The sequence below is a fragment of the Fundulus heteroclitus genome, chromosome 2, assembly GCF_011125445.2.
Source record: "Fundulus heteroclitus isolate FHET01 chromosome 2, MU-UCD_Fhet_4.1, whole genome shotgun sequence".
In the NCBI taxonomy this organism is placed as follows: Eukaryota; Metazoa; Chordata; class Actinopteri; order Cyprinodontiformes; family Fundulidae; genus Fundulus; species Fundulus heteroclitus.
The window spans coordinates 1,993,492-2,019,057 of record NC_046362.1 but is presented as its reverse complement, the minus strand read 5'-3'; the positions used below and the strand labels follow the sequence as shown (position 1 = coordinate 2,019,057).

The following is a 25,566-nucleotide window of genomic DNA, read 5'->3' as shown; positions in this document are numbered from 1 at the left end:
ATATCTATCTATCTATCTATCTATCTATCTATCTATCTATCTATCTATCTATCTATCTATCTATCTATCTATCTATCTATCTATCTATCTATCTATCTAATCTATTTATCTATCTAGATAGATATGTATTGCAGCTGCTCTGTGAAGGCATCAGAGCTTTGTTCTTTGTTAGACGTTAGCGAAGTATGTATGTATATATATATATATATATATATATATATATATTTTTTTTTTTTTTTTTTTTTTTTTTTTTCACCAATGTCTATAGGTCTGATGCCCCCACGGACTTGATGCAATTTTGGAGAGACTAAGTCACAAAAACTTGGACATGTAGACCTGTATCTCGGTATCTAATATTATAAAAATCACATTCTAATATAAACAATATCTTTTAATCTTACTTGTGAAAAGTTATCCCTCGAGACCTGACGTCAATAGTCCGTCGATTTAAACAAAAATACGCCGCACAGTGCTGAGGTATCATTAGTGTGTTCATCTTGAATCAGCAGGTGAGGGTAGCAGGTCGACCGCCCCAAGATGGCGGCCGTAATTCCTGCGCCGCGACAGTCAATGCGGGGTCCACTCTTATATTATGTCTATGGTTAAAACAATGCTTTTGTTGTGATTGGTTATATGTGGAATCTGTGACTTATATTGCCTAAGTTTAGTTTCCTTTTTTACGTCGCCTTTTATTCTCTTGTGCGCATGCGCGTCGATAAAGCTTCCTGCCAGTTCGAAATAAAACGAGGGAGAGCGAAATTGTTTCCGGCAGCCGTAAGTAGCGTTTTTCCTATTTTCCCCGGCTTCCAATTCTTCCATGTAATGACTTACAGACGGACACTGCTCCTGTTTATTGCGTCGACATGAAGTTATGTTCACTATCTCGCATTTTCTGGGGAGTTTGACGCTTCTGTCCTTATCTGAGATCCTGTGTAGGACCAAACTTGGTTTGAAAATCGTTCTGTTTTGGTTTGCAGTGGATACTGACAAACCAGCAAATAATGATAAGCGCTACTTCACTGGTTTCTATAATCTTGACACACCATCATTGCTTACGGCCTGCATTAAACGACTAACTGGGATTCGTTTAAGATGCAAAATACTTATTTAATAGCTCATGTTTACCTTTTTAGTCTGTTTCAACTATAGGAGGCCAGGTTTTAGCTGCTGTTATTCTCAAAACATTTACTTTGTGACGTGTTACAATCTGTATACAATTGCTGAATCTAACAGGATCGGTTATTTATTGTGCAATGTTCAGTAGCCGCAACGTTTGCTGCTAAGACAACATTAGAGAACAAGCAGCATCCTGAAGAACAAGGACCACAGCAGAGAGGTCAGGCAGAACGTTATGGAGAAGCTTAAAGCAGGGTCAGGTTCTAAAACAAGGTTCCAGGTTCATAAATGGAAGTTGGTGAACGTTCCTTTCACAACAGAACAGAGAACCTTCCCTTGCAGCTCTCCACAGTGGCGCTAACTGCTAAAAACGAACCCGCGTTCTTTCCAAACTTTATTCGTCTTATCTGACAGACACAGGTAGACTACAGCTTGACATCAACCCAAATAAATAGAAACACCTATATTGTCCCACAATGGAGAAATTCTGGCGTCAGAGTGCCAGGGTGTATTCTGCCTTCCTATTGGAGTAAAGTTGAAAGATTTACGTAGGAGGTGAAGTCAATCAAGAACCCATAGAAGTTTGGGAGGAACCCAGAGAACCTTAACCTGATAACAGCCAGATGCATGTATGGAGCTAGGCGGAGCGATACATGCAGCTGGCTGTTGTCAGGTTAAGAGAACCTTGCTTTATGCATGAGAAATTTAGATCAGACTTATGATAAAAGTTTAAGTTTTTTTCTTGTATAATTAACTTTCTTAGGCCTGATTTTTGATGGTGTGTTAAAATGGTCCTTTATTGTATTTAAAATACAGTATTAAAAGTGGTTCATTTATGCGTTCTTCTGATTTCTTATAAAAAAAAAAAAAAAAAAAAAAACAGCGTCCTGAAAAACCTTCCTTCTGGTGATATCACAGTTGAACTTTATATTTAAGTGGAACGCAATTGGTTTTCAGGAGGTTTCCAGAGCTACAAAAGGTGATTTTTTTTTTTTTTTTTTTTTTTTTTGCAAACAACTCTGCAACAAAGATATACGTCTTTCAACCTAGTTCTTTTTACAGAAGCTTCTGTCGTAATATTACTGTTGTTCCATAACATTTCTTTATGTGGTGGAATATTGAATAAGACACAGTTTTCATGAGAGTAAAGCCTGTTGATATTTAGAAACAATGTAGCTGTAGCTTCTAAAAATGTTACCCCCCTATCATTTTAGATATTTTGTGTAGAATGAAATTCCACAATGATTCTAGCAGCTCCAGACGTTATTAATCCATGTGACTTAAAGGTAAAATTTAAATAATAATAAATAAATAATAAGGAGTTGTAATCACTCCTTGTTCTTTGTAAACTAGGTATTTGCTTTGTTAGGTGCTGGTGTTTGTAGATTTCTTTCCATGGTAACTTAAAAACATAAATGGAGAGAGCAGAATAAACACATGTTGATAGACCTTCACCTTTTAACAACAACACTCCACCAAAAATAGAAACTTCTCCCTGTAGTCACATATTAAAAATGAATGCAGGTTTTTAAATTTTCTATTGTAAGTTTAATTATTGTCTTAAGGTGCGTTCACACCCAGCCCGGATGCGGTAGCTTAAGCGACAGATTTACATGATAAATCTGCAGGCGCAACACAGAAGCGATGTGACGTGATGCAAGGTTAAGCGAGGCCACAGACATTATTCTAGCGACGCAAAAGTCGTGATTTTGCTGATTTAAAGTGAAGCCACACAGGCTCTCCTCGGGCTCCAAGAAACTTTGGAGCGGAGCTAGACGAAGTAACCGTGGATGTAGTTGGCTTTGCTTTTCATGGACTCACGGAAGCGATCTGGAACTGAACGGACACGTACAGGAGCGGAGGGTGTGGAATTACAGGATCAGTCTTCTGGAAATTCCCGAGTAGCTTCGGGTTTATGTGATTTGTCATTTTCATCGGCAGGTTGGGACGTCTGGATTTCTCTATAGCAAAAATGGTTACACTGTGAATATACAGATTGTGTGAATTATTTCAAAATAAACGTTCAGTGATGATTGCAAATAGAAAACAAGAAATGAGGCAGGTCTGGGGTAGACCTCTTGAAACGGGAAACCTCCCAGACACTATAGACTGGAAAATAATTAAGCTGCTCCTGTCATGATAAAGCATGGTAATAACCATCATAAATTATTCTACAAAACCTAAAATTGTAGAGTTTGTATGATACATAAATGTTGGGATAAAAAGAATGCCCTTCAAGAAATTTCAGCAACACATTTAAAAAGGTCTGGCTTCTTCTAAAGAGTAACATAATTTTGCAATAAATTGTCAAAATAATGACCAGGATATGTAGACAGCACTATAGGACAACCATGTTTACAGTTTATTACAAGTTGATTTGGGGCTGAGTTATCCTTTAACATCTAAAATACAATTAATAAAGTGCATCAATCGTTCTGGGGTCATTAGGAGACAGTCATTTTAGAGGTGTGCCATCAGCATAGCCATGAGAATGATTGCCATGTCTCTTGATGACACCACCTAACAGCAGCTTAAATATTAGAGTGGGACCTAAAACGGAGCCTAGGGGAACACCATAATTTAGGTCATAACATTCTGAAAAGTTTCCTATAGTGACATAATTTCCTATTGGTGAGAAATCAGTCGACCAACATTTGAACCGTTTCAGTGTTTGGTCAACTGTTGCAATAAGGTTGAGTGATACCAATACTGAAGGTTTGTTCTGATCAATATTACATCTGAGGTCGTTTAAATCTTTAGTATTTCTTCTCTGCTACATCCTCCCGAAAAATGTTTTACAGTAGCTGGTGATGGGAGTAAAGGAGTGTTATAAAGTGATATTCGATTTCATTGTCAATAGAGTGTCACGAATCGGGGACAGAGGACCCAGTATTCAGGCCGGACAAGCAGATGAGTGAAAAAACAGGTTTATTGGAGGCAATCTTGACAATGTAGGGGCAGGCAGGCTCAATGGTCAGTATGGCAGTCCAAAAATCGGTACATGAAAAGCAGTCCAAAACAGGCAGGAGTACAGACAGGGATAAGGCAAGCTCGGATAATCCTAAGGCAGATTCGGGTCGGTAAAACGGGTAAGCAGTCAGACAGGGCAGGAAAAAACGGGATCAGGAATCAGGTTGTCAAAACAGGCACTTGGTTTAAATCAACAGGCAAAGGGAAATGCTGGACTAAACTCACCAACGGCTTGAAAGACAATGATCTGGCCTCGTGCAGGAGACAGAGGCAGGTATAAATAGGGGAGTGAGCAGGTGAATTGAGTAGAAACTAATTACAGGAAAACAGGTGGAACTAATCAGAGGCAGGGAAGTGACTGGGAGTAAACTGAAGCTGATACGATGGTGACTGCTGACAGGGGAGTGACAAACTGATTGGGTGAAAACAGGGAGGTGAGATGGCAGGTGAACTGAACTAAAAGATTGCAGAACCCTGACTGATAATATAAAATAAAGAACAAAAGCAAACCACAACAAAACTCAAACTATAGACAAAAAATTAAGACAAAACCTAAACCTAAGGCAGAATCAATAAAATAGAAAGAAGTACAAAATAAACCAATAACAAAACCCCAAATCATGACAGAGAGACATGTTTTGACAAAACAAATAAAAATATTTTTTGTGTATTGATATCTGTTTTTCTTCAATAATTGACAAACAAATTTAATATACTGTATGACATAGAATCGTTATTCTTTCTAGAATCTTTATTCTTTGTGGAAAAATAAAAGAGGTCCTTCACCAACTTGTCATCCTGTTATCATCCTGAACTTAGATATACACCAGGACAGTAAGCAGCACTTTGCCACCTTTGCTATGTGTTTCATCAGAAACTGCCTTTGAAAGGTAAAAACCGATTGCACCCTCTGTGCTTTTGAAGCGGTGGCCACTCACTGTGGGGTAGATCACACGACGTGGGACACCAGCGGTCTCCTGCTGGACAGCTGGATGAGTAAGGTTAGACAGTTTCCTTTGATGTGACCGTGGCATTCTCTGGGTTCTCATCCTCCCATGGGTGCATGCTAACACCTTAAGCCCAGAAATATTCATACTCCCAGGTAGATTTAGGTTTAAAATTACCTTTTGACCAACATCATTATTCTGACTAAAAGTAATAGTAACTTTATGGAGGATCCCAGCTAGAGTCCTGACTTGTATCTGATAGAGAATGAGAGGAGAGAGCTGAAGAATAGAGGCCTTCCAACATCAAAACTCTTTCAAATTACAGTGGAAACATGACAAAAGTGGCTCATCAGAAGGGTTTGATTGCTGTAATGGTAATAAAGTAACATTAATTAATGAACAAATTGTTGAGAAGCATATAAATGTCAACCTTTGTAAAGGTGCATAGCCACGTTATTTGACTTTTTATTCATACGTCAGTAGCTCGCTCTGGTTGCATACAAAGTTTTTATGAAAGATTATCACATCCTGCTGCCGTATTAGTTATTACTTTGAAGTTTTATGGCAATTTGTTAGTAAATAAAGCCTTTTGTGTTTATTTCAATAACAGAGGATGTACAACACTGCGCGTGTGCAGCAAGGGTTAAAACAAGGAAGCAGCTAACGGCTATTAGCATCTCTCAGCATGGTGTGATGGAATAGTACAAGATCCAGTGGGAAAAAAATGGCAAAAAAAATATATGAGTCCAAGAGGAGTTGGTCTTCACTGACACGGACACTAAACCTACCGATTGATCAGATGTGGCCGCAGAGTTGACTGAAGTGAGTAAATGTTCTGATACGAGCCTCTTAAAGTTGTTGTAGATCGTTGGTCTTTGATCATGCCGTGCAGCCCCTTTATTGCGAGGCATTGCAGAGGGTCAGACTCGGTCTAGCATTATTTAATACTGTTTTATTAATTAAGCAAACCGGCATTATGATAGTTCTGCGATACTGCCGGTAGATGGCGCCACACATGTTTATATCTGCTCATGGCGTTGGCTGCTGAGGCTATTTGTATCCACAAAAAGGAACATCAAAACATTATCAGGATAGAGGCTTGGTGTAGGTTACTTTATTTTATCATGGTCAAACGGTTTGTGGTCTTTTTTATCAGCATATTACGTGGCTATATACCTTTTTAAAAGGCAAAAAAATTACTACTTTCAAAACTAATCATAATTTTACATTGATGTATTATCTTTTAAGATATACCTGTCTTATTCCCTGTTTGAAATAAAGTTTTTGGTTAAATTTTGGTGTATGGATAATTTGGGGATTTATTGTAAGCACATACTGACACTAACCTGGCCAGCCAGATTGATAATGTGTAGCACTCTATAACCCCGTTTACACTACCCTTTTTAACCGAGCTGAGACCAGTCCAAGCTCGGTAACCGAGATAACTCTCGTGTGTAAATGGTCAGCAGACTGAACTGAACCGAGCTAGACATAACCGGACCGCGCTAAATGCACACCAGTTCCAGGTGTTGGAGCGGAAGCGGTACATGATGGAGTCTCGTGTGTTTGCGAATGTACAAATACCGCAAGAATTCAGCTCGCACTGACACTGCTGGTTTGGGAACTCGGTAAGAATTTATTAAAACTGAATATTTGAGGGATTTGGAAACAAAAAAGCCTCTGAAAAAGATGCCTGGAACAGGCATTCCAAGTCAGATACTAATCAACGACCCAGGACAGTAACGGGTGCATCATTGACTTGCATCTGGCTAGAATGCGCCAAAGGCTCTTGGATAGGTGTCAAAGCATTTTCAGAAAGAACTGAACGAAAGTCCGGCCGCCTCCATTTTAAGCCTGTTTGCTGTTGCGATGAGCCCGGATAACTGAGAATATATACAGGTCTCTCTCTTCTTAATGTTATTTTTTGAGTGATTCACAACTTTGCAGGCTTTTTATGCTGAAGCGTTTGTAAAATAAGTGCAGTATTAAATTATCAATAAGTTTGAAAAAAAAAAAACATCCTGTTTGTTTGTGTATGTGCGGCTTTCTTCAAAAGCTCGAATTAATCTACTATCATGCAGTTTTCACTGTAGCGTCGCTACAGATGGAGCAGAACTTAAGCCTAAAGGATTGGAGGATTTTTATCTTCATTTACAATAAAAATGTAATGAGATTTAAAGTAACTATTAACTCTACCAGAATCTGATTCTGAATCAGATACATATAGGGATATTGATGCGAGAAAGAAAGGAAAGGACTTCAAAGACAGAGTTGTGTAGCTTTGTTAAAGTTTGTTGTTAGTCCACTAGTATTGACCATTCTTATGGCCATACAGTTCTGTTTAATACACTGTATTCTTCCACTCACCATTGAGCCATAATCAGTTGCCATTGGTGGTCTGTTTTCATTAGCATATCATTAGTGAGCCCTTCTGAAAGATTATGTCTCTCTGCCTCCTGGGAGGTTTCCTCAGATTTAACAGTTGAACTCCACCATTGCGAGCTCCTAGACATGTTTGAACCTAGGGGCCATAGGATTAGACTGATGATTTGTGGTGCTGAACAGATAAAATGTATCTTCATCGCACACATTGAGGCCCCTTAAGTTATCCTACAACACTGGAATCAAACGGATGAGGTGCTGCCCAGGCCAGTGGTGCTTATGTGGCTCATCCTTCTGCTGCTTTCATTGTTACAGTATTTGAAAACATATGGTGTATGCATTTATTAATGTGTTTATAAACTCATGGACACAGCTTCTCATGTCATTTTTTTTATTAATCTTCACGTTTGGAAAGGAAGATTTTTACCTTTGCCCTCCCATAAAACTTCTTACGTCTTTGACCTTCTTGTATTTCGCTGTAGGCCAATGATGAATCGGATCTGATGCTGATGTTAGATCCATCTTTTCTTTCATTTCTGTTTGGGTTCTAGTATTTATTGTATAGCAGCTTGCATTAGTCCGGTTTGTTCTGTTATTGCTTTTTTAACTGAGTATCACTTATCACCCAGAGCAGATGAATGCTGAGACTTTGTTGTGCTCAGAGGAGCGGAGAGGCTACAGGCGGCTCAGGTGGCCTGCCTGACATGTGGGCAGATTAGTGCTGGAGATCAACCGACTGTGTCCTGCCAGCTGGTGGCTTCTTGTTGAATTCCTTTCATTTGTTTGTCTTCTGTCTTTATTATCAGGATACTTTTAAGGAAAAGTATACTCATATACTCACATTTCCTCCAAGTGTTCTTCCTTCATTATTTCCATTCTTCTTTGCTGCCTGCCTGCATACATGTGTTTTAAAATTACCATAATGGACTGAGAATTGAGTCTGGAAAAGGGGGAATTATTTACATGTAAAATGTGTAGGAACACTGCTGGAGCATACCACCAGTTCATCAGTGTTCTGTCCATTGCTGTACATTACTGGATAGCACATCCCCTGTTAGCCACTATGCCTAGTGATGAGCTCACACAGGCACCATTGCTATGCATTGAGTGTTGTCAACATAACCAAGCTGCTCTTAGGCGGAACAAACAGTCGTTACTCGCTTAATTAAAATATGCTAAAAATTAAAGGTAAGAAATTGTCAATGGTATGGTACATAGAAATATTCACTTTCCCTAAAAATAAATCCATAAGCAGTGTGGGAACTGTGCAATTATCGTGTTGACAGGTATACCTACTGTGCTATAAAGATTGCCATGCTGTCCGTTTTTTAACAACTCAAGCTGCATTATTGTACCACAGATTGTTGGTTTCTGGCTTTGAAGCTGACATTTCTTAACTGATATTGTCTAAAAATTTTAATTTCTCTCTGGGATAAATATAGTGTTTTTGAATTGAATTGGTAATTCCTAGGCGGACTGACCATCTGGACATTTCATGATGGATCACGGTGCTACTCACAGCCTGTCTCTCACTTCCAATGACCTAAGCTGTCGCTGAGGAGCAAAACCAAAGGCTTGGTTTGGGTCCTGCTTTATATTTTCTTAAATAAAAATCCATGCAGTCTTTGCGGCTCAGTCCAGTCGGTTTGCCTCACTGATGCTCCCAGACCGAAGACACACACCCCTCACCACCTGCACAACAACACAGAGAGACACAGAGGCAGCAGAAGGGGAAAGGTGTCAGGAACGGGGCCAGATGGACCCAGTTTTCAGGCCGGACAAGCAGATGACTTATTAAAAAGAGTTTATTTTAACAAAAAGGTGCGGGCAGGACAAAAACAGAGCTAGTGGTCAAATAACAGTGCAAGTCGGTACACAGGCGGGCAGTAAAAATGGGCAGGGATCAGGCAGACTTTAGAAGCTCCAATAAACAGAACCAGGTCAGGTAAAACAGGCAGGCAGTCAGATAAGGCAGAAAAAAACAGGATCAGGGCTCAGGCTGGCTCAGATGTCAAAACAGGCAAGTGGTTCAAATCAACAGGCAAAGTGAAATGCTGGACTAAACTCACCAAAGGCTTGATAGACAGAACAGGTTAGCTGACGGACAGAATCAAGGTGCTGGGAGGCTCTTACCAACGGTGGAGACTAGGACACGAAATGGCAACAAATGATGAACCGACAGGGAGCAGAGAACTAATAATCAAATAACAAACATAAACCATAACAAAACCCAAATCATGACAAAGGAGGAGCAGAGAGGGAGAGAATAAGAAATAAAAAAGCCCTGATCAGTCATAAATTTATTTTTTTTCATAATGGAGGAAGTAAAAACTAGTGTTGTTAAGTCAGAACGCTATAGCTTAAAACATATTTGTTAGGTGCTAAGACGCTCAGAAATTTACAGAGCCTGATTTTCAGTTTTCAAAATAAGTTGGTGTTCCCCCCTTACAAGCTTGGGGTGGATGATAATTCAATAACAATATATATTTATCGACTGATTTGTGGTTAAATAGAAAAAATAGGGGTCAATAAAAGGTTCAATAGAAGAACAGTTTTCCTTCCTTTTACATTCAAGCCTGTCATGTAGATTTATACTAGTTATTACACCTTCCCAACCAATCACAAACGCAGACCCAGGAAAGCTCCTTCACCAAGCTTCAAAGAGTTCAGAGAGCAAATGTTCTTTTCTTCAGACTTATAGTTTTGGTAAAATGTTGGTTGAATAAAGGTTTGCGTTCTTTATTTAAAAATAGGTCCTTAAGTAACAGTATAAAATGGCCAGGGCTGCACTTAAAATCTATGTTTAGCATGTTTTGATAATTATCAACATTGATATGTATGGTTTCCATTTTATTTAATATGCTTTCTTTCTGTATTGTCCAGCCCTACCTATGAGTCTGAAAAGAGATCTTACACTGTCCTACTCATACCTTAGATTAATATGCAGCTTTAGTTTCTTGTCACTTTCTCCCTTTCTGGTTGTCATGTTAGGTGGCTCTCCCGTCTCCTCTCTTCCCTGTTTGTTCCCCTTTATTCACTTCTTTCCCTTAATAACACAGGAGTCAAAGGAAGAAATTAATTTATTAATTTCGGACAATCCTTTCTCATAAAGGTAACCACCATAGCTTGATGTCTCTGTGTTAAAAGCGGGACACTCCATATCTTTCATGAATTTAACCAGATGATTTGGACAAAAACTTTGCTGCAATAAAGGAGGCAGTTTTTAGGAGCCCCATCATTTCCTCTTCACATTGCACCTGTGCATTGTCAATAGCATTAGCCATCGCATTTTTTGCTGAATCTGCCTCTTGTTTTCTTTTCACTGCTGCTGTATGAGAAACAAAGTCTGAGTGGCGGCAAAAAGTGTTTTATAACACCGGGTAGTAAAACGCACAGCACCATACATTTTTACAAATAGAGCAGTTTATTTCACCGTTATTGAGTTCCAGTCATGGATATATTTTGAGCCAACTAGCCTGAAACTTGTCTTTGGACTGCTTCGTAACGTTACTGGTGCTACCTGTCAAAGGATCCCCGTCATTCCCGACATCACTGGCTTCAGCGCCGCCAGCAGTTCTTTACTGTGTTTTTTTGGGAGCGGGTTCCCCCTCAGCTGATTTCATTTTAATCAGCTGTCCATGTTTGGTTTACCTTACGGTTAATAGCTTGCAGGTTTGTTAGCAAAAGAGATAATCCGACAGCAGAGAGCGCTCATATAACTAGAGAGAGAAGTAGAGCACAGTGCGTAGCGAAATCTGTTTTATCTTATTTAAAGATAACTCATTTGTGAATCAATACAAACTGACCCATTGACATCTGCCCAAATTCTCACAGGGTGTGTCGCTGAGTGGGGAAAATCTGTTAGAAACGCAGACGGGTTGGTGGTGACCTTGGAGCTGGAATCTAGAGCTATGCTTCCTGCGTATTATCACCCAGCCGGCCTGGTTACCCGTACTGCTGGGAGACCGCTACATCAAGCTAATCTCTGTGGCTCCGCGCTAGCTAAGGGCCGGCTATCTGCTGGTTTTCTCAACAGCGCAGAGCTGAGTATGTTTAGGAATAACTAAACATCAGACACAGAGAGCAGGAGAGAGGGGGCGACTTAGACAGAGTCGGAGAAGCTGTTGGGAGGATAGGGGAGGAAGCCGTAGTAAGGCTAACCCTAAACTAGCGACCTCTTACCACGCCGAGAAAAGCAATCCGTGTGAAACACGAGGTGTTCCCAAACGTGAAGTGCAGCAACAGAGAATGCGTTTTAAATGTGCTTATGTGTTAGAAACAGAGAAATGCCACATCAAAGGTATTCAAGATAAAACCGAGAGTCTGGAACACCAACCCACAATCCACAATGCAGCAACAGAAAACAGGAAGTGATGCAATACACCTTACCGCAATCTCAGAAGCTCCACAGCGCGTCCCTCCACAACAATCAGTTTTTAAAACAGGGATGAGTCCCCGCTTCCGTACAAGGCAAGGCAAGGCAAGTTTATTTGTATAGCACATTTCAGTACAGAGACAATGCAAAGTGCTTGAGTGATCTCTGATTGGTCAGAGTGTTGTGCCTGTGTTGCATTCACTGAAGTAGGGAAGTCTAGAAAATGTCTATCTTTGATATCATAAGGTAGCTCACTTAATGGAAATAAATTTTTCTCGGTTGAAAAAAGATTCGGGGCTTGATGAGAAGCCAGGAATGGCCACGCCAGGTGACACCACTGGGTCTGACCCTCCCCAGCAAAGTCTCAAACTACTCCACGCTGAGCCAAAAGTAGACCTGGAAACGGAGATCTTTCACAAGCCTCAACTACTGAACGGCTCCCTGGAGCTGAGGGTTTCATGCACCCACAGCTTCGTCCTCCTCGCTGTTTTGCTCCTATTGCTAGCGCTTAGCATGGGACAAATGCTGCTGACAACAAAACAGATGACCCACCACCCAGCCAGCATTGCGCAGCGCTGTGCTTTCAAACCTCGTCCTGTTTGAAAAGCCCAGACTGAGCGGTCTGGGGCACCAGAAGAAGAGTTGGTACTGACGTTGCTTTCCTCTGCCACTTGGAATTGCACCTTTATGTTACACTTTTTGCGGGGGCGGGTTTGAAAATGAAAAATCTATTTCTTTTTAGTTTTCTATTTTGTTATCTCACATGATTAGCAGTCTTGAAGACGAAAACGAAAACACCGTTTGGATGATTCCAAAAAACTAAGAATCTTCACCAGTAGTTTGGAAGATTTATTTTCAATTTTATTTTTGAGTCAAAAATGCAGCCAGGACTTTGAAATGAAAAGCCGTTCTGCTAATGCATATTCATTTTTTTAATTTGACTTTTAAAAATTAATTTTGGTCACTTTTTTCTGGGACATCTTTTGAAAATTAAATGTTCAATTTTATTTTATTAATAATTCTAATCAGAAAATAAAAATGCAGTTTGGGTTATTTTTAATTTTATTTATGAGGCAAAAATGAAGCTGCATTTTGAAAATGAAAAGGCATTTTTATATATATGCATTTTAATTAGAATATTGGGACACACACGCTTCCGTACCTGAAAGCAGGCTGATGTAACATTTTGGTCTTCATATTCTCTCTGTTTAACCATGTAGAACTTATGCTATAAGTTATGTAGAAGTCAGGTGATAACTCAAGTGTAGGGGAACATGTAAACCACAGAGCACTTTGAACTCACGAATGACTCACTGGTCCTTTTTAATTTAAGACTGTAGATTCTCCCCTCTGGCCTAATTCTGGAAGATTTGTCTTAGTCCATTTTTTATATTCCTGTCTGAGTTTTCCGCCTGATTGAGTTGGTGACTTTACACCTGAGTGATCAGCTCCTCTGCCTTGCGGGCTGTTCTTGCTCCGCTGTCCTCGGCTGTTGAGGCTCCACCAAGGACCTGGCAGTCAAATCTGCTCGACTTCTAACTAATGAACTCTGACAGGAAGCAATGTGCTACCTGCTGGGTACATGACCAACAGTTTTCTGTCTTTTTTCCCCTGTGAAATGCCTCCCAGACTTGAACCCACCCGCCGGCCCGTCGACATGGATCTGATGTTTCCTGACAGAGGTTTATCCTGGTAATGAGCTGGTCTAGGTTGGAGGAAAGCTCTGCTGGAATAAACCTCAGATCACAGCTTGGATCAGTGCTTGTCAGCAGCTTGGTGTTGTTTACTCTGAGACATACAACAGGCTGAGGCCTCTAACCTCAGACCTTCACTGTTGTTTTAAGTAGGAGAGTGGAAGCAGACTGCTCCAGATGTTTCATTGCTACTTGAATGGATTGTCACTCAAGCTGTATGTAGCGGGGAGGCAGGGGGCTTACCCAGCAGAATTACTTTCTTGGGACAGATATTACAGCACAGGGGTGCATGGTCAATTTGCAGGGTTCTCTCAGGGGCTCAGAAATACTAGCCATCATGGTAGGGTGACCATTTCCATAACACCACAAACGAGCACATATGGCACATCAATAAATTACTACGGTACACATAGGACTCTTGTATACTCTCATTTATAATACAATTTTGAGTTGTTTAAAGAGGTTTGTGTAGCTGAATAGGAAAAAAAATATTAATGAAAAGTGAAAAATTGTTGGTTCACAGTATTTGTATTTATTCAATACATTGCGCCGTTCAAAAAGTGACCACTGAGATTAATCTCTTTAAGTGCCACAAAGCATAACATGTGTGGACCTAAATGTGGAAAAACAATTAACAGGTATCAGAATGCATAATGCATAATGAAAATGCTTTTAAAAGCCCAAATGATCTGTTATTGTTGATGTTTGTAAAAAAACAACAACGTTCACCCTCAGTAGCAGCTACATCTCTTTACCTGCTGCACGGTTATTACTTTTATGTCTATCCGTACCCGCATGCCGTTCAATTGCAGCTTTACCGTGACTGCTTACGTCAACATTGGAACGATAGTGTGCAGAAGCCATGGAATGAGTCTTGACTACTTTTTGTTATAAATTCATGCTCTTTTGTCCATTCAGAATTAAGCAAGGTTTTTTACGTTTTGGCATGATGCTAACTTTCTGTCAATGTCGTATGACGTAGCAGCACATGGACCCCTGTTTATTTTTTTTTTTGTAACCAGCAAATAATTTGTTAGACCAAATATGTTACTGCGTTGGATGCATTGTTTATAGTTTATGGTTGGATATTGTGCTGCAGCCCAGCAAAGATGAAAAAAAAATCCTCTCTTCAACTCAAGTGCCTCAAAAAGGAGGACAAATACGCGTCCGGCTTGATGATAGACCGGACGGCGGACAGGTAATTGAAAATCCGGACTGTACGACCCAAAGCCGGACGCCTTGTCATTCTACGTTATGGCTAATTGTCAAAACGTTTAACTAGCTTCATCCCAGCCTGATTACAGAGATTGTTAAAAAAATAAAAAAAACTGTTACATGGTTTCAACTGAACTCTAATCTACAAGTAATTTATCATAATTTTTGACAAAGAAGTTTAAGAATAAATTTTCCAGACTTAAGCAAGCAGCAGCTTAGTGCTGGTTGTACCTATACTGGGAAAATTATTAGCCAGATCCCTGTTTTCACTCACCAGAGTTTCCAGGTTACTGCAGGGTTCTCGGCGGCACGTTTGTCAAAAGTTGTCAAAATTACGCTGAAATCAGAACGTTACGCTCGTAACGGTCAGTATGACACGGATGTTTGTGAGTAACATGTAAAGAACCTGCATCAGCGCAGCCATAAACCTTCTGGATAACATAACTTAAGCTAACACTAGCTTGACAAACAGCCCCCTCCCAGCTTGCACTAACTGATATAGCTTTGTTTTCGGACTATAAGGCGCACTTAAAATCCTTAAATCTTCTAAAAAATTAAATCCTTTATATATGATTACCGTTGTGCTTACTAACTGATTTTATGAGGTGAAATGAGCTCAAAAATCAGTTTAAAATATGTAAGTACAACTTTTGTAGGTAATGAAGCCGTTCCGCTCAATGGATATTGGGAGCAGTGTTTTATATGTGACACTGAGCTTGATACACTGAGCAGCTCCAAGCAGGCGGCATCACAGTCTCTCTCTGTCCTCACTGACAGGTGTGTGTTGGGAGCCTGCTGGAACAGAAAAGGATATAGGTGCTTAAACAAACAGGAGATGAACAAGAGTTACAGTGTTTTTTTTCCTATTATGGCGTTCAAAAGATAAAAAAAATTAAAAAGATGAAGATGTAAAAGTTTGTATCAACTAGTTGTCCTTCAAGAGGGGGTGGGGGGGGGGGGCTCAGACTTAGTATGCACTTCACTCCGCGAGGTTTACGAAATGTGTAAATGCCAAAATATTTTTTTCATACATGGTATTACTTATGAATTATTGTATGCACTTGTATAATGTGCACTTTGCTTGCAACTGAGGCAGGAGCTTAATTTCCTTGAAAGAGAACTGTTTAGCACAGCTTCTTGCATGTGCTGACACTGTAACTCCAGGGTATTTCATTTGGCAATATGATTCAGCTTTAGTTTGTCAAATACAGAGACAACAAATTAATTAGCATTAAAGTATGGTTTATGGGTTGGGTTTCTGCAATATTATCAGTACGTACAAATGCGCAAAAGCTAATTTTCAGGATCTCAGCCCCAAATGGTGATCTGCATTGCATACTCTACTTTCAGCAGTTATTGCAACCGTAAACTGCATAAAATACGAGGAAAATTGGTCCCTCTTCCTTTATTTTGTTGGCTCCTATGTCAACCTAGAGTAGAAAAGTCCCAGCCAATATGGCGGCAACACAGAATGCGCTCCAGCACGTAATGAGACGTCTAGTATTTTTTTTCTATAGGTAGGAGTGTGTAAACATGGACAGGCGGAGGGATATTTCAGCTAGTACAGTGTCTGTAGCGCGGTAGTGCAAGCGGGTCTCTAACGTGTTTAATCATCACTTATTTTAGAGCCCAAATAAGCGACTTCATAGAAACAAGCCCAAAAACTGCAACCTGCGACTCACAAAATTTACAACCGACTTTAGAAAAGAAAAAGCCCAAAGTCGCTTATAATAAGCGGACTTGGCCACTCACCCTCCACACCTGTCCAACGCGTGCTCACCCTCACGGGGACACATTCTTCTACTGATGACAAGTGAGGAGGCAACTCTGTGCCTTCAAAAGTTTTTGCTGTGGTATTAAAAATGGTATTGCGTTTGAAATGTTAGTATTGTGACCCTAATGTGTATGAATTGGTATTTCTACATATTAAGTAACATATTTGACCTCAAGGAAGTCAATACCGCGTGGATAATACTAAACTTGTCATTTACTGCCGTTTGTTCTTGATTAAAAAAAACAAAATTACCTTTTGTGGTTTGCCATTTAGGTCACTGTAGCATCATGGCTGTGTATGTACTCTCAGAGGGGGCGGGGCCAGGCTCCCAGGTACCTTCACACCTGACCAGGATTCCCATCGCTGGCCTCAGCCCAAGCACTGACTTCACCAACAAAACAGTCAAGGTTTGTTTACCTTAACTGGAACTGCAGAAGCTTCGGAGCATTGCTTGGAGGGACTTTACAGCATTTGTTTCAGACATTTGTCTTCTTGGCTGCATCCATTGGGGCCTAATTTTTGGACTAAGAGTGTAGCCATCGAAAACATCCTCCACAGATACAGAGTTTGATCGGCTTTTTAAAGTGTAAAAACATTTTCTGCCTCCACATGCAATGCTGTGAAGAGTGTTATAACACTTTAAAATCTAACTGAGAGTTCAGTTTATTGTCCCTTTCATGCCCAATGCTTTAAAATGTCCAACGGAAGAGATCCCATAGAGATGATGTCAGTTTAATATGGTGAGTTGGAAAATTGAATCCAAAGCTTGCATAAAGAAAACTCTTTTTGATTCACTGCCTTTTTAGAGATGGCAATAGGAAAAGAGTGGGAGAGGTGGAGGCATTAGAGTAGATTATGATTTACACCTACAGCACTGCTAAAGGTATTGATTTTTTCCCCCTCTGTGCCCATTTTTTACACTCTTGATTTAATCTCATTTCCACAAAGGACTTAAAATCCCTGCATGGTTTACTGATGTGGTTTATACCAGCTGCCAAATTCCAACTGGAATTGTTCTGAGAAAACATGTTTCAGTGTTTATTAAGGTTTTACTTTTTTTCAGGGTAAGGTGATTCATAAAGGGCCACTGGTGACGGTTGAAGCAGGTGACTTCATCCTGAAATCTGTCATTCATGGTAATCTTTTCTGTAGTATTTCTCCTATTCACCAACATTTTTCTTTCTGGACAGGAATAAGTAGTTGGTGGAAACTGTGGTCCTCAAAGAAGAGTAGCCAATGGTTATTGGGGAGATTTTAATTTGGTTCTAGCCTATCCACCACACATCCAATCCAAATCAGTCTCTGGTCTGTGAATTAGTTTGTGATTAAGTCTTAGAAAGTGCTACATGCCTGATAGTAATCCCCCTCTTACTGATGTGCACTGTTGATCAGCAGGCTTAAAACCTGTCCCTATAAGTCTGACAAATTTCATAGTTTGGTGATTCAAGATTATGTTGTTGGAACATTGTTAATATTCCGGCCATGAAACAAACAAAGTCATGAAACTAAAGCATGGCACAAACTGGGATTTCAGAAATCACATGAGACTTGAGCATTACTTGCTGTACAATCGAAGATGCCAGACTTTTTATATATCATGAAAACTCAGATCTTTAACACCGTTGGTTTATTACCATCACCAGGTGGTTTTAATAAACCTTGTTATAAAGATGTTTAACTCCTGTATTTCATCTATTGTTGAGGATCAGAGATCAGCTGGTCAAGTTTATGAAGCATTCACACACATCTCTGGTTGTTTAAAACTGCATTAATAAACTAATGGTGGTATTCTGGCTTCTTTTTAAATATTAGGTGTGGTTAAATTGCCTTTTATGTACTATGATCCTTCATAAAAACAGAATCACGCAGTGAAGGACCAAACAATAAATGAAAGAAGTTTCTAATAATGTAATGACTTGGCCTCCACCATTCTCTGGTGTGAGAAAAACAAAGAGGTTCTTTTACAAAACCACTTAATTAGCTCTAGTGCCAGTCCTGGTAAACAACCAAAACCTCTTTGGTGGATAAGCCCTAATAGAGTAAGAACAAAAGTTGATGCAAAAGGCTCTTGTTTAGCAAGATATGGGTTATTGTTCCTTCAGTTGAATAAAGTCACTTATATTGGGGGGGAAAATTGCATAATTGCAACAATTTTGCCCAACATGGCAAAGGCAACCAGCCCCACCATACGGTTTTGCCTAAGCTGTCATGCCAGGACACGTGAAACAAAAAACAGATCATTCTGACCCAGAATGAATGAGCAGCAACTTCTTAGAGTTAAAGTTCCTATTAAATCTCTAAAGACTCTAAAAATCAGGAGAGGGGGTAACCACTGTGAAAGCACTCTTAAATGGGAAATTTGGGACAATAGGCAGCAGTTGGACAGCAGCATATTCACAGGAATGTTCACACTGCTTCATATTTGATGTAGGTTGTCTGTGGTTTTGGAAGCTAAATCTGCAGTTGGTGCGCAGGTCATATTGAAGGAAATCAGAGGACTGGTATTACCTTACCATTAGAGATTTTCTTAGGATTCTTTCACAATAAAAGCTTTTTTATAACCATCTAGTTTGAACCAGTCAACACTCACATTTGGCAAGTTACAAGTGACATGTCTGTAAAAAGCTCATTCTACCTGACTATATGGCTCCACTAATTAGCCAGCTAAAATGGGCTTGTTATACATGTTTTATTTCTTATTTTACCCGGAAGCTGATGTGTTCTAATAATAAAACATACTTGCTGCTTTCTTTTGTTTCAGAAGAAGATGCCATGCAGAGTAGCTGCTCTCAGAAGACTTCTATCAACATCATTATCTTTGGAGCACTAGCTGAGAACTTCAATCACACAGTCAGTCAAGGGGTACGTTTCTTTAATCATTTAACAAAGATCTGGCCTAGTGTCAAAAATAAAGCAATTTGATTGAGCCTGGGTGTATTAGAACAGAGCACAGTGACATTACATCTATATAAACTAGTTTCTGTCTATGCAGCTGAAGTGTTGCTGACAGTCTTTATGAGTTCAGTTGGTTAGCCAGTAACTTGAGAATAGGCTGTGCTCCCTGAAACTGTACTTAAGGGAATTATCAACCAAGAAAGCTTAAAAAGAACCAGTTACATTATGCAATTTAAGGATTAACTTCATTTATTTTGTTTAAAAGACAAGTTGGATGGAGTAGTTGCAAAGGGACTAGTCAAAAAAAGACATGTTCATGAAGTAGTGAAAATATTTGCACAATTCGTTGGCCACGAGACCAGACCTCTGAAGGGAACTTTGACCCACAGTCTTAGGACAATTCACATGCAGTGGCAAACCTGGCAGTCCATGGGCAGACAAATACCCTGTGGATGACAGCAAGACTGCCTCAGGCCAACGTGCAGTAGTATTTCTCCTACTGCAGGTAGGATGGTCAAAAGCGTTCCGTAGAACAGTTACATGAGATGGAAGTATAAATATATATATAAATATCCTATTGTAAAAATTGAGCATTTCCAGGGTTTCCTACAAAGTCTTGTGAGTTGTCATGAGAAAGCTGTAATAGCAGCCACTTTTAATTGCTGTATAATTGCATCTTTGTAGGAAATGTGGTCAAAAGAAAATCAATACTCTCCAAACTCATATTTGGCAGGTTTAATATTCATGTCATGTTCGGATAGGCAATTCTCAACACATGTCGAATTGCAATAAATGCGCTTCCCTGGAGGTGCAGGCCACCAGGATATTGTCTGGGAACGAGCAGACAAATGGCAGGTCCCCTAACACTGAGTCCATCAAGCTTTGAGATATCTGCGCATCATTGTTGATGGCAAAATGCAAGCGATGGTGGCAACATATCTTTCTTTGGGACATCCTTTGGGCTCATAAAGGCACCTAAAGATAGCCATGAACAAGGTCCACTTTGGAGAAAAAAACCTAATTTGCTCTCTTGCTTCAGAACTATAGAGGCTTGGTTGCCCAGTGTTCGGTTTCAACCATATGCAATGTAAATATAAGACTAATCTGATAGCTATAAGATATATGAGATTGTAGGAAACACCTCCCTAAGGACTGACCTTCACAGCTCGATGTCTCCTGAGATTCGATAAAACCTTACATCCGGTTAGAATGGGCCTCTTTTGTCCACTGCCTGCCAGTTGCACCAGAGAGACATTCTTTTTTACCCCTGCTGCCTAGGGCAGCATAGGAGAGACACCTCCTTTCCCACTGTTTGCAATGGCAACAGCATTGGAGAGACATCAAACATTTTCAAACGGGGACCAAAGCTAAACACAGTCTGTTTTCTGTGGAATCAGACATCAAAGTTAGGAACCTGCTTTTGTAATGTTTCTCAGCTTTGGCTGGAAAGCTGATCTGAGAATGCGTGAAACAGTTTCCTGTGGCTGGAGGGAGCCGGGACCATGTCTCCGCAAGCTGTGCAGAGATCCCCACAAACGCCTAAGTGAGTATTGCTGATCAGCCATGCTGTAGCCTCCATTGCCTAGTCAAAAACTCATTGCTGAGGCAGCCGTGCCAGAGAGGCCGTGGAGAAACACCCATGGAGTGGACATAAAGAAGTGGGGGCAGCCTCTTTCTTGCTCCCTGCCCGATCAGCTAGCTGCCTCTGTAGCCCTTCATCACAACTGGATACCCCAAGTCAACAGAACAGGACACAAGGGCAGAGCTTTGGGAAAGATGAACAGGGACAGTTGGGCTGAGATGATGCAATTTTAAATTTGTGTACTTCTAATGTGTCTTCACTGTGTTTTAGGGTTTGACTGAGGTTAAGACCTGAAGCTAACAGGCTAAGCTACCCTCTAGCGATCTTTAAAACACAGCTATGCTGATGTATTTTGTGTTTTGTTTTAAGGTTTTTAACAAACCTCATTTCCATAAGGGTTTTTATGCACTGATGGGACATTAATGTTTGTGTTTTAGAAAGTCTTTTAAATAAGTACAGAATATCCGCTAGCATTAGCCGCTATTAGCCTCGGTAACAGCCTTGCTACTAACAGGTTAAACGTGACTATGATTTGTTTGAACATGACACTTTTTTTTCTTCATTTCGCTCCGCCATCGTCCATTGGTGCTACGAGCGCCCGTACAGCATAAATAGGGAGCATTAATGTTGATTTAATTGCATTTTGTGTAACTTAAGAGAAAGCTGCGTGATATGGATGTGCCCCAACATAAGCCCCGGTCATATTCCCCTTACAGCGCCATTTACCATCGTAAGTTATCAATATGAGTAATTTCTGGAGATATAATTACATTAAATAAAATTGAGTGTCCCAAATTATTCTTTTAAATGTTATTTTCTCAAATACTGTAAATTGCATTGTGAGTGGGTGTAACAGTAGGGCTGGGTATCGATTTAAGTTTTAAGAATCGATTTGATTCCTATTCTCAAGATTTTGAATTGATTCTTTTCAATCCGGTACAATCTCAAATTGGAATGCTGCTGGTATTATTTTTATTTTTTTACTATATAACTGTGTAGTTATGCATCATGCAGATACTAGTATTAACACTCAACAGCACATTAATGAAGTAAGGGTAGTTAATGACGGTTGTAAGGACCAAGCCCTCTCCCTGAATGTTGAAACATTTGCTTTCACAAACATGCTGTTGGGCAGAATACACAAACAGATCCAGGGTAGAAAACAGGTGATACCAGAGATATATACAGCTGCAATTTGGACACTACCCTGGTGCATTATTAAAAATATGGCATTAAAAATTCACCTCCAGAAGTGGCGTGTGAGCTGGAAATGCCGGCTCACAAGTTTTAGTACATAGTGGACAATGCATTTTTTTTAAATGAATCTTTGGTTTTATGAATCAAACTTTAGGGATTAATATGAGAATAGATTCAGAATTGGAAAATTGATTTTCTTTCACACATTGTCCTAATATCAAGGCCAGTTGGACGGGTATTCACCCGACAATACCTGACAGACCGAGAGGTATTTGATAAACATTAAATAAATTAAAAGCATGTTGCTGTACAACAATGGCATTATTATTAAAGACTAGTATACTAAGCTGCATTCTGCTTTCCCCACCCTCTCCCACACAGACAGCTTAGTACTGTTTGGTTGAGACCTGCAGCTGAGTGCAGACACACAGAGGAAGTGCCAGAGCCTGCTGGACATAGAGTTGTACTTTCACTGCTCTTACCATGAACATGACAAATACTTGATTGCTGGTGAAAACAGATTATTTTATCAATACAATAATGTACTTGGCTCATAATCCAGTTTTCTAAGCCATGGAGATGAAAATAGGCCGTGAGTTTCAAATCTTAGCGACAGGCAACTATTGATTGGCTGCTTAACTAACGATATGCTTTAGTTCAAGTTTATTTCTAATATTAGACTCATATGTCATGATTCTGTGTTTATTTGAACGAAGATGACGTTCTCGTAACAGATGTGTTCTGTCTGGCTGCTGAATCTAATTTGCAGTTTATTTTTTCTCTTTTACTTCCTGTTACTTAGATGTGTTAACAAACCGCCAAGGTGCATTGAGAACTAACTTGCCTGCACTGAAGCAGTAATGAAAAATGTGTGAGAAAGTCAACCTAAATAAAATAGGTGTCATTCATTTACACATGCAGGCTCATCTTGTTGCAGCTTTTCTCCTGTTTTTACTGTGTGAATATAGAGTAACAGATGGGATTTCTGTGTGGGGATGAAGACATACCTTTGTGATTCACTCAGTATATAATATATGGATAGTCACTTATCAAAATAAAGTGTTACTGCAATTATTAAGTATTTGACTTTTTGCTTAGACTTAAGTCAGTTAAACCCCTGAAATATGAATCTTGGGTCTCATAAAGCTTGTTTATGTGCTTAAATGTTGGGTACTTTCCACGCATTTGTGAAACAAACTTGATAGGCAAAGGTGAGGTCCCTCATGTAAACTCTGAGCCATGCGTAAGCTTGTTTTGGAGAAGGCGAATTTTATGACACAGATGGTAAAGTGGTGAATTGCAGCCAGACTTTATCATATATATTTGTCCTGTCATTTGATAGTGCTTTGTGCTTAGTTGTCCAGTGGATGTCCACAGACTTAGGTATGTGTGAGTATGTGCGAGCCTTAAGGTAGCAGGTGGCAGGAATCACCTCTGGAGTCATTCCAAACACAAAACATGACAGCTATAGGGATTACAGTGAATGTTTACATTTAAGTGTAAGCATTCACAGTAACCCCCTTATTGCGCTTTTTACAATATTTGATATTTGAATATTTATGATTTGTTGCTGAGCCGGTGTGCTTAAATTAAGTATACTTAATTTGTGCTGGTCACATGAAGCAATCCTTTGTATTTTATTTGGAGAAAATCAGAAATGAGAAAATTAGAATAATAATAGTAATTAATCGTAGTAGTAGAAACAATAAATGTTTTTATAATTGACTTTACTTATGTTTTACATGTATTAAATTGCTACTATTAAAAGTGTAAAAAAAACAACAAAAAAGTATTATTGAATAAGAGTAAAATCAAAAGTGATTGAAATAAAGCTGGGTTAAAAATCTTGAACAGCAGAGAAGTTTACCCTCTGGGTCTCTCTCCTATATTTCATAAATACAGTTGATTTGAACTTATTTGCTTCCTCTTCAGCTGTGCCTCAGTGGAACCTAAAAAGCCAAGTAAAACTCAGCCAGGGAAGGTATCATTGTCCAAACTGCTGCTTCACCCTGTGGTGGACCTGAGCTGTTCTAGGGCTTTGCATCTCTGCAGCAAGATTATTCACAGTATTTTTTTGTGCCTTCTCCAGTCCTGACTGGAGATTTTACATTCATCTGGAGGTCAGTCGAAAGGCCACACAAAGATGTCTTCAGTCGTCAAACTATCTTATCATCTCTGGCTTGTTGTGATGCCTTTGTGTTTCCCAGGATTCTACATCTGCTGCTTCAGTCTGTTCCCCTCTGGGAAGACTGATATGTTTTGATCTCTCTGAGCTTGCGCCGATGTGATGTCCTGTTTATTCATCAGCTGTTGTTTTTTGTGCTCTGTTGCAGGATGTGGTTTTGGCCTCTGGTTTTATTGTGGGTAAATCTCCCACAGCCAATAAGGACAAGCTTCACTCCTGTAATTTGTTGCTATCAGGAGATGATGCATGCATCTATGTGAGGACATTTCTACATCTCCAAATGATCTAAACTGTGGATGTATTCATGCATTGGATATTACATTAAACACTCACCAACCCATTATTACTTTTAAGTACACATTTGCTGTTCATCATATATGAACCATGACTTGAAAACTCTCCAACCTATTTATGTGTAAACAAGGTTTTTTTTTATAAAACCTGAATCCAAAAAATGTTTTTTATTTTTCCCTTCTTGCAAAAATTTATTTAAAGCCCTCCAATGTACGTGTGCTGTTTTTGTGCTTACTGGCACAATCTCCAGCTATTTTACTTATTCTCTCTTAAGGTTTCGAAGCAGAAACCTCCTGACCCCAGATGCCAGTTGGCCAGCAAGAGGAGCTCCTTGAGTTGTCCCGAGGTGAGGGTAACAAGCAGGTTTCCTCAATGTAAAAGCCACTTTATTTTTAAAGCTGCTGGATTGTTGGAGTTTTGCTGGTCTAAAGAGAAACCTTTAGATGTTCTTGGCTGCATATTAACACGTGCAGGTGCATGTGCAGATCAGTTTTATTCCATTCAGTTTTTATCACACTTTATTGTGAAGATACTAGTCTGTATCAAAAGGAATCAAATTTAAACGAGACATAATAGCTAAAAGTCATTTGTAAGTTACAGTCTCTATTAAGTATATTTAAGGAAAGGATGTAATTGAAACATACTGTAAATTGAGGGCCTCATCTTATACTTATTTTTCTTACTTTGTGCATTAAATTTACTGTGAAAAAAATACATTTTGCAGTTTCAATAGTCTAGCCCTCTGGTGCATAGCGGTCACTGTGGTGGACAGCTACTAAAAAGTAAATATCTCTTTAATTCTATCGTTTCTATGGTGAAACTGCATATTAGTGTCTAGAATGCTCTCTGCTGCCACACTCCATTGAGGTCAGTTCAGTGGTCAGTCATTGTAACTGCAAGAAAATTTATTCTGAATCCAAGATGGCCAACAAACAGCCAC

At 39.6% G+C, this 25,566-nt stretch overlaps 1 protein-coding gene across 2 annotated transcripts in view; it reads left to right on the top strand.

The window, feature by feature from the left end:
* The first annotated feature begins 628 nt into the window (after positions 1–628).
* Positions 629–25,566, top strand: part of pot1 (protection of telomeres 1 homolog) — an 86,715-nt gene continuing 61,777 nt past the window's right edge. Inside the window, exons 1-6 of one of the 2 annotated variants that reach the window (XM_012874949.3) lie at positions 629–774; positions 16,747–16,880; positions 17,537–17,609; positions 19,238–19,335; positions 24,481–24,588; positions 24,901–24,972. In XM_012874949.3, the coding sequence (XP_012730403.2) occupies positions 16,761–16,880; positions 17,537–17,609; positions 19,238–19,335; positions 24,481–24,588; positions 24,901–24,972 (471 nt within the window). In that variant the 5' untranslated portion in view covers positions 629–774; positions 16,747–16,760. Of the gene's footprint in view, positions 775–16,746; positions 16,881–17,536; positions 17,610–19,234; positions 19,336–24,480; positions 24,589–24,900; positions 24,973–25,566 lie in introns of both variants that reach the window. The other variant, XM_012874948.3, reaches the window with a different exon arrangement.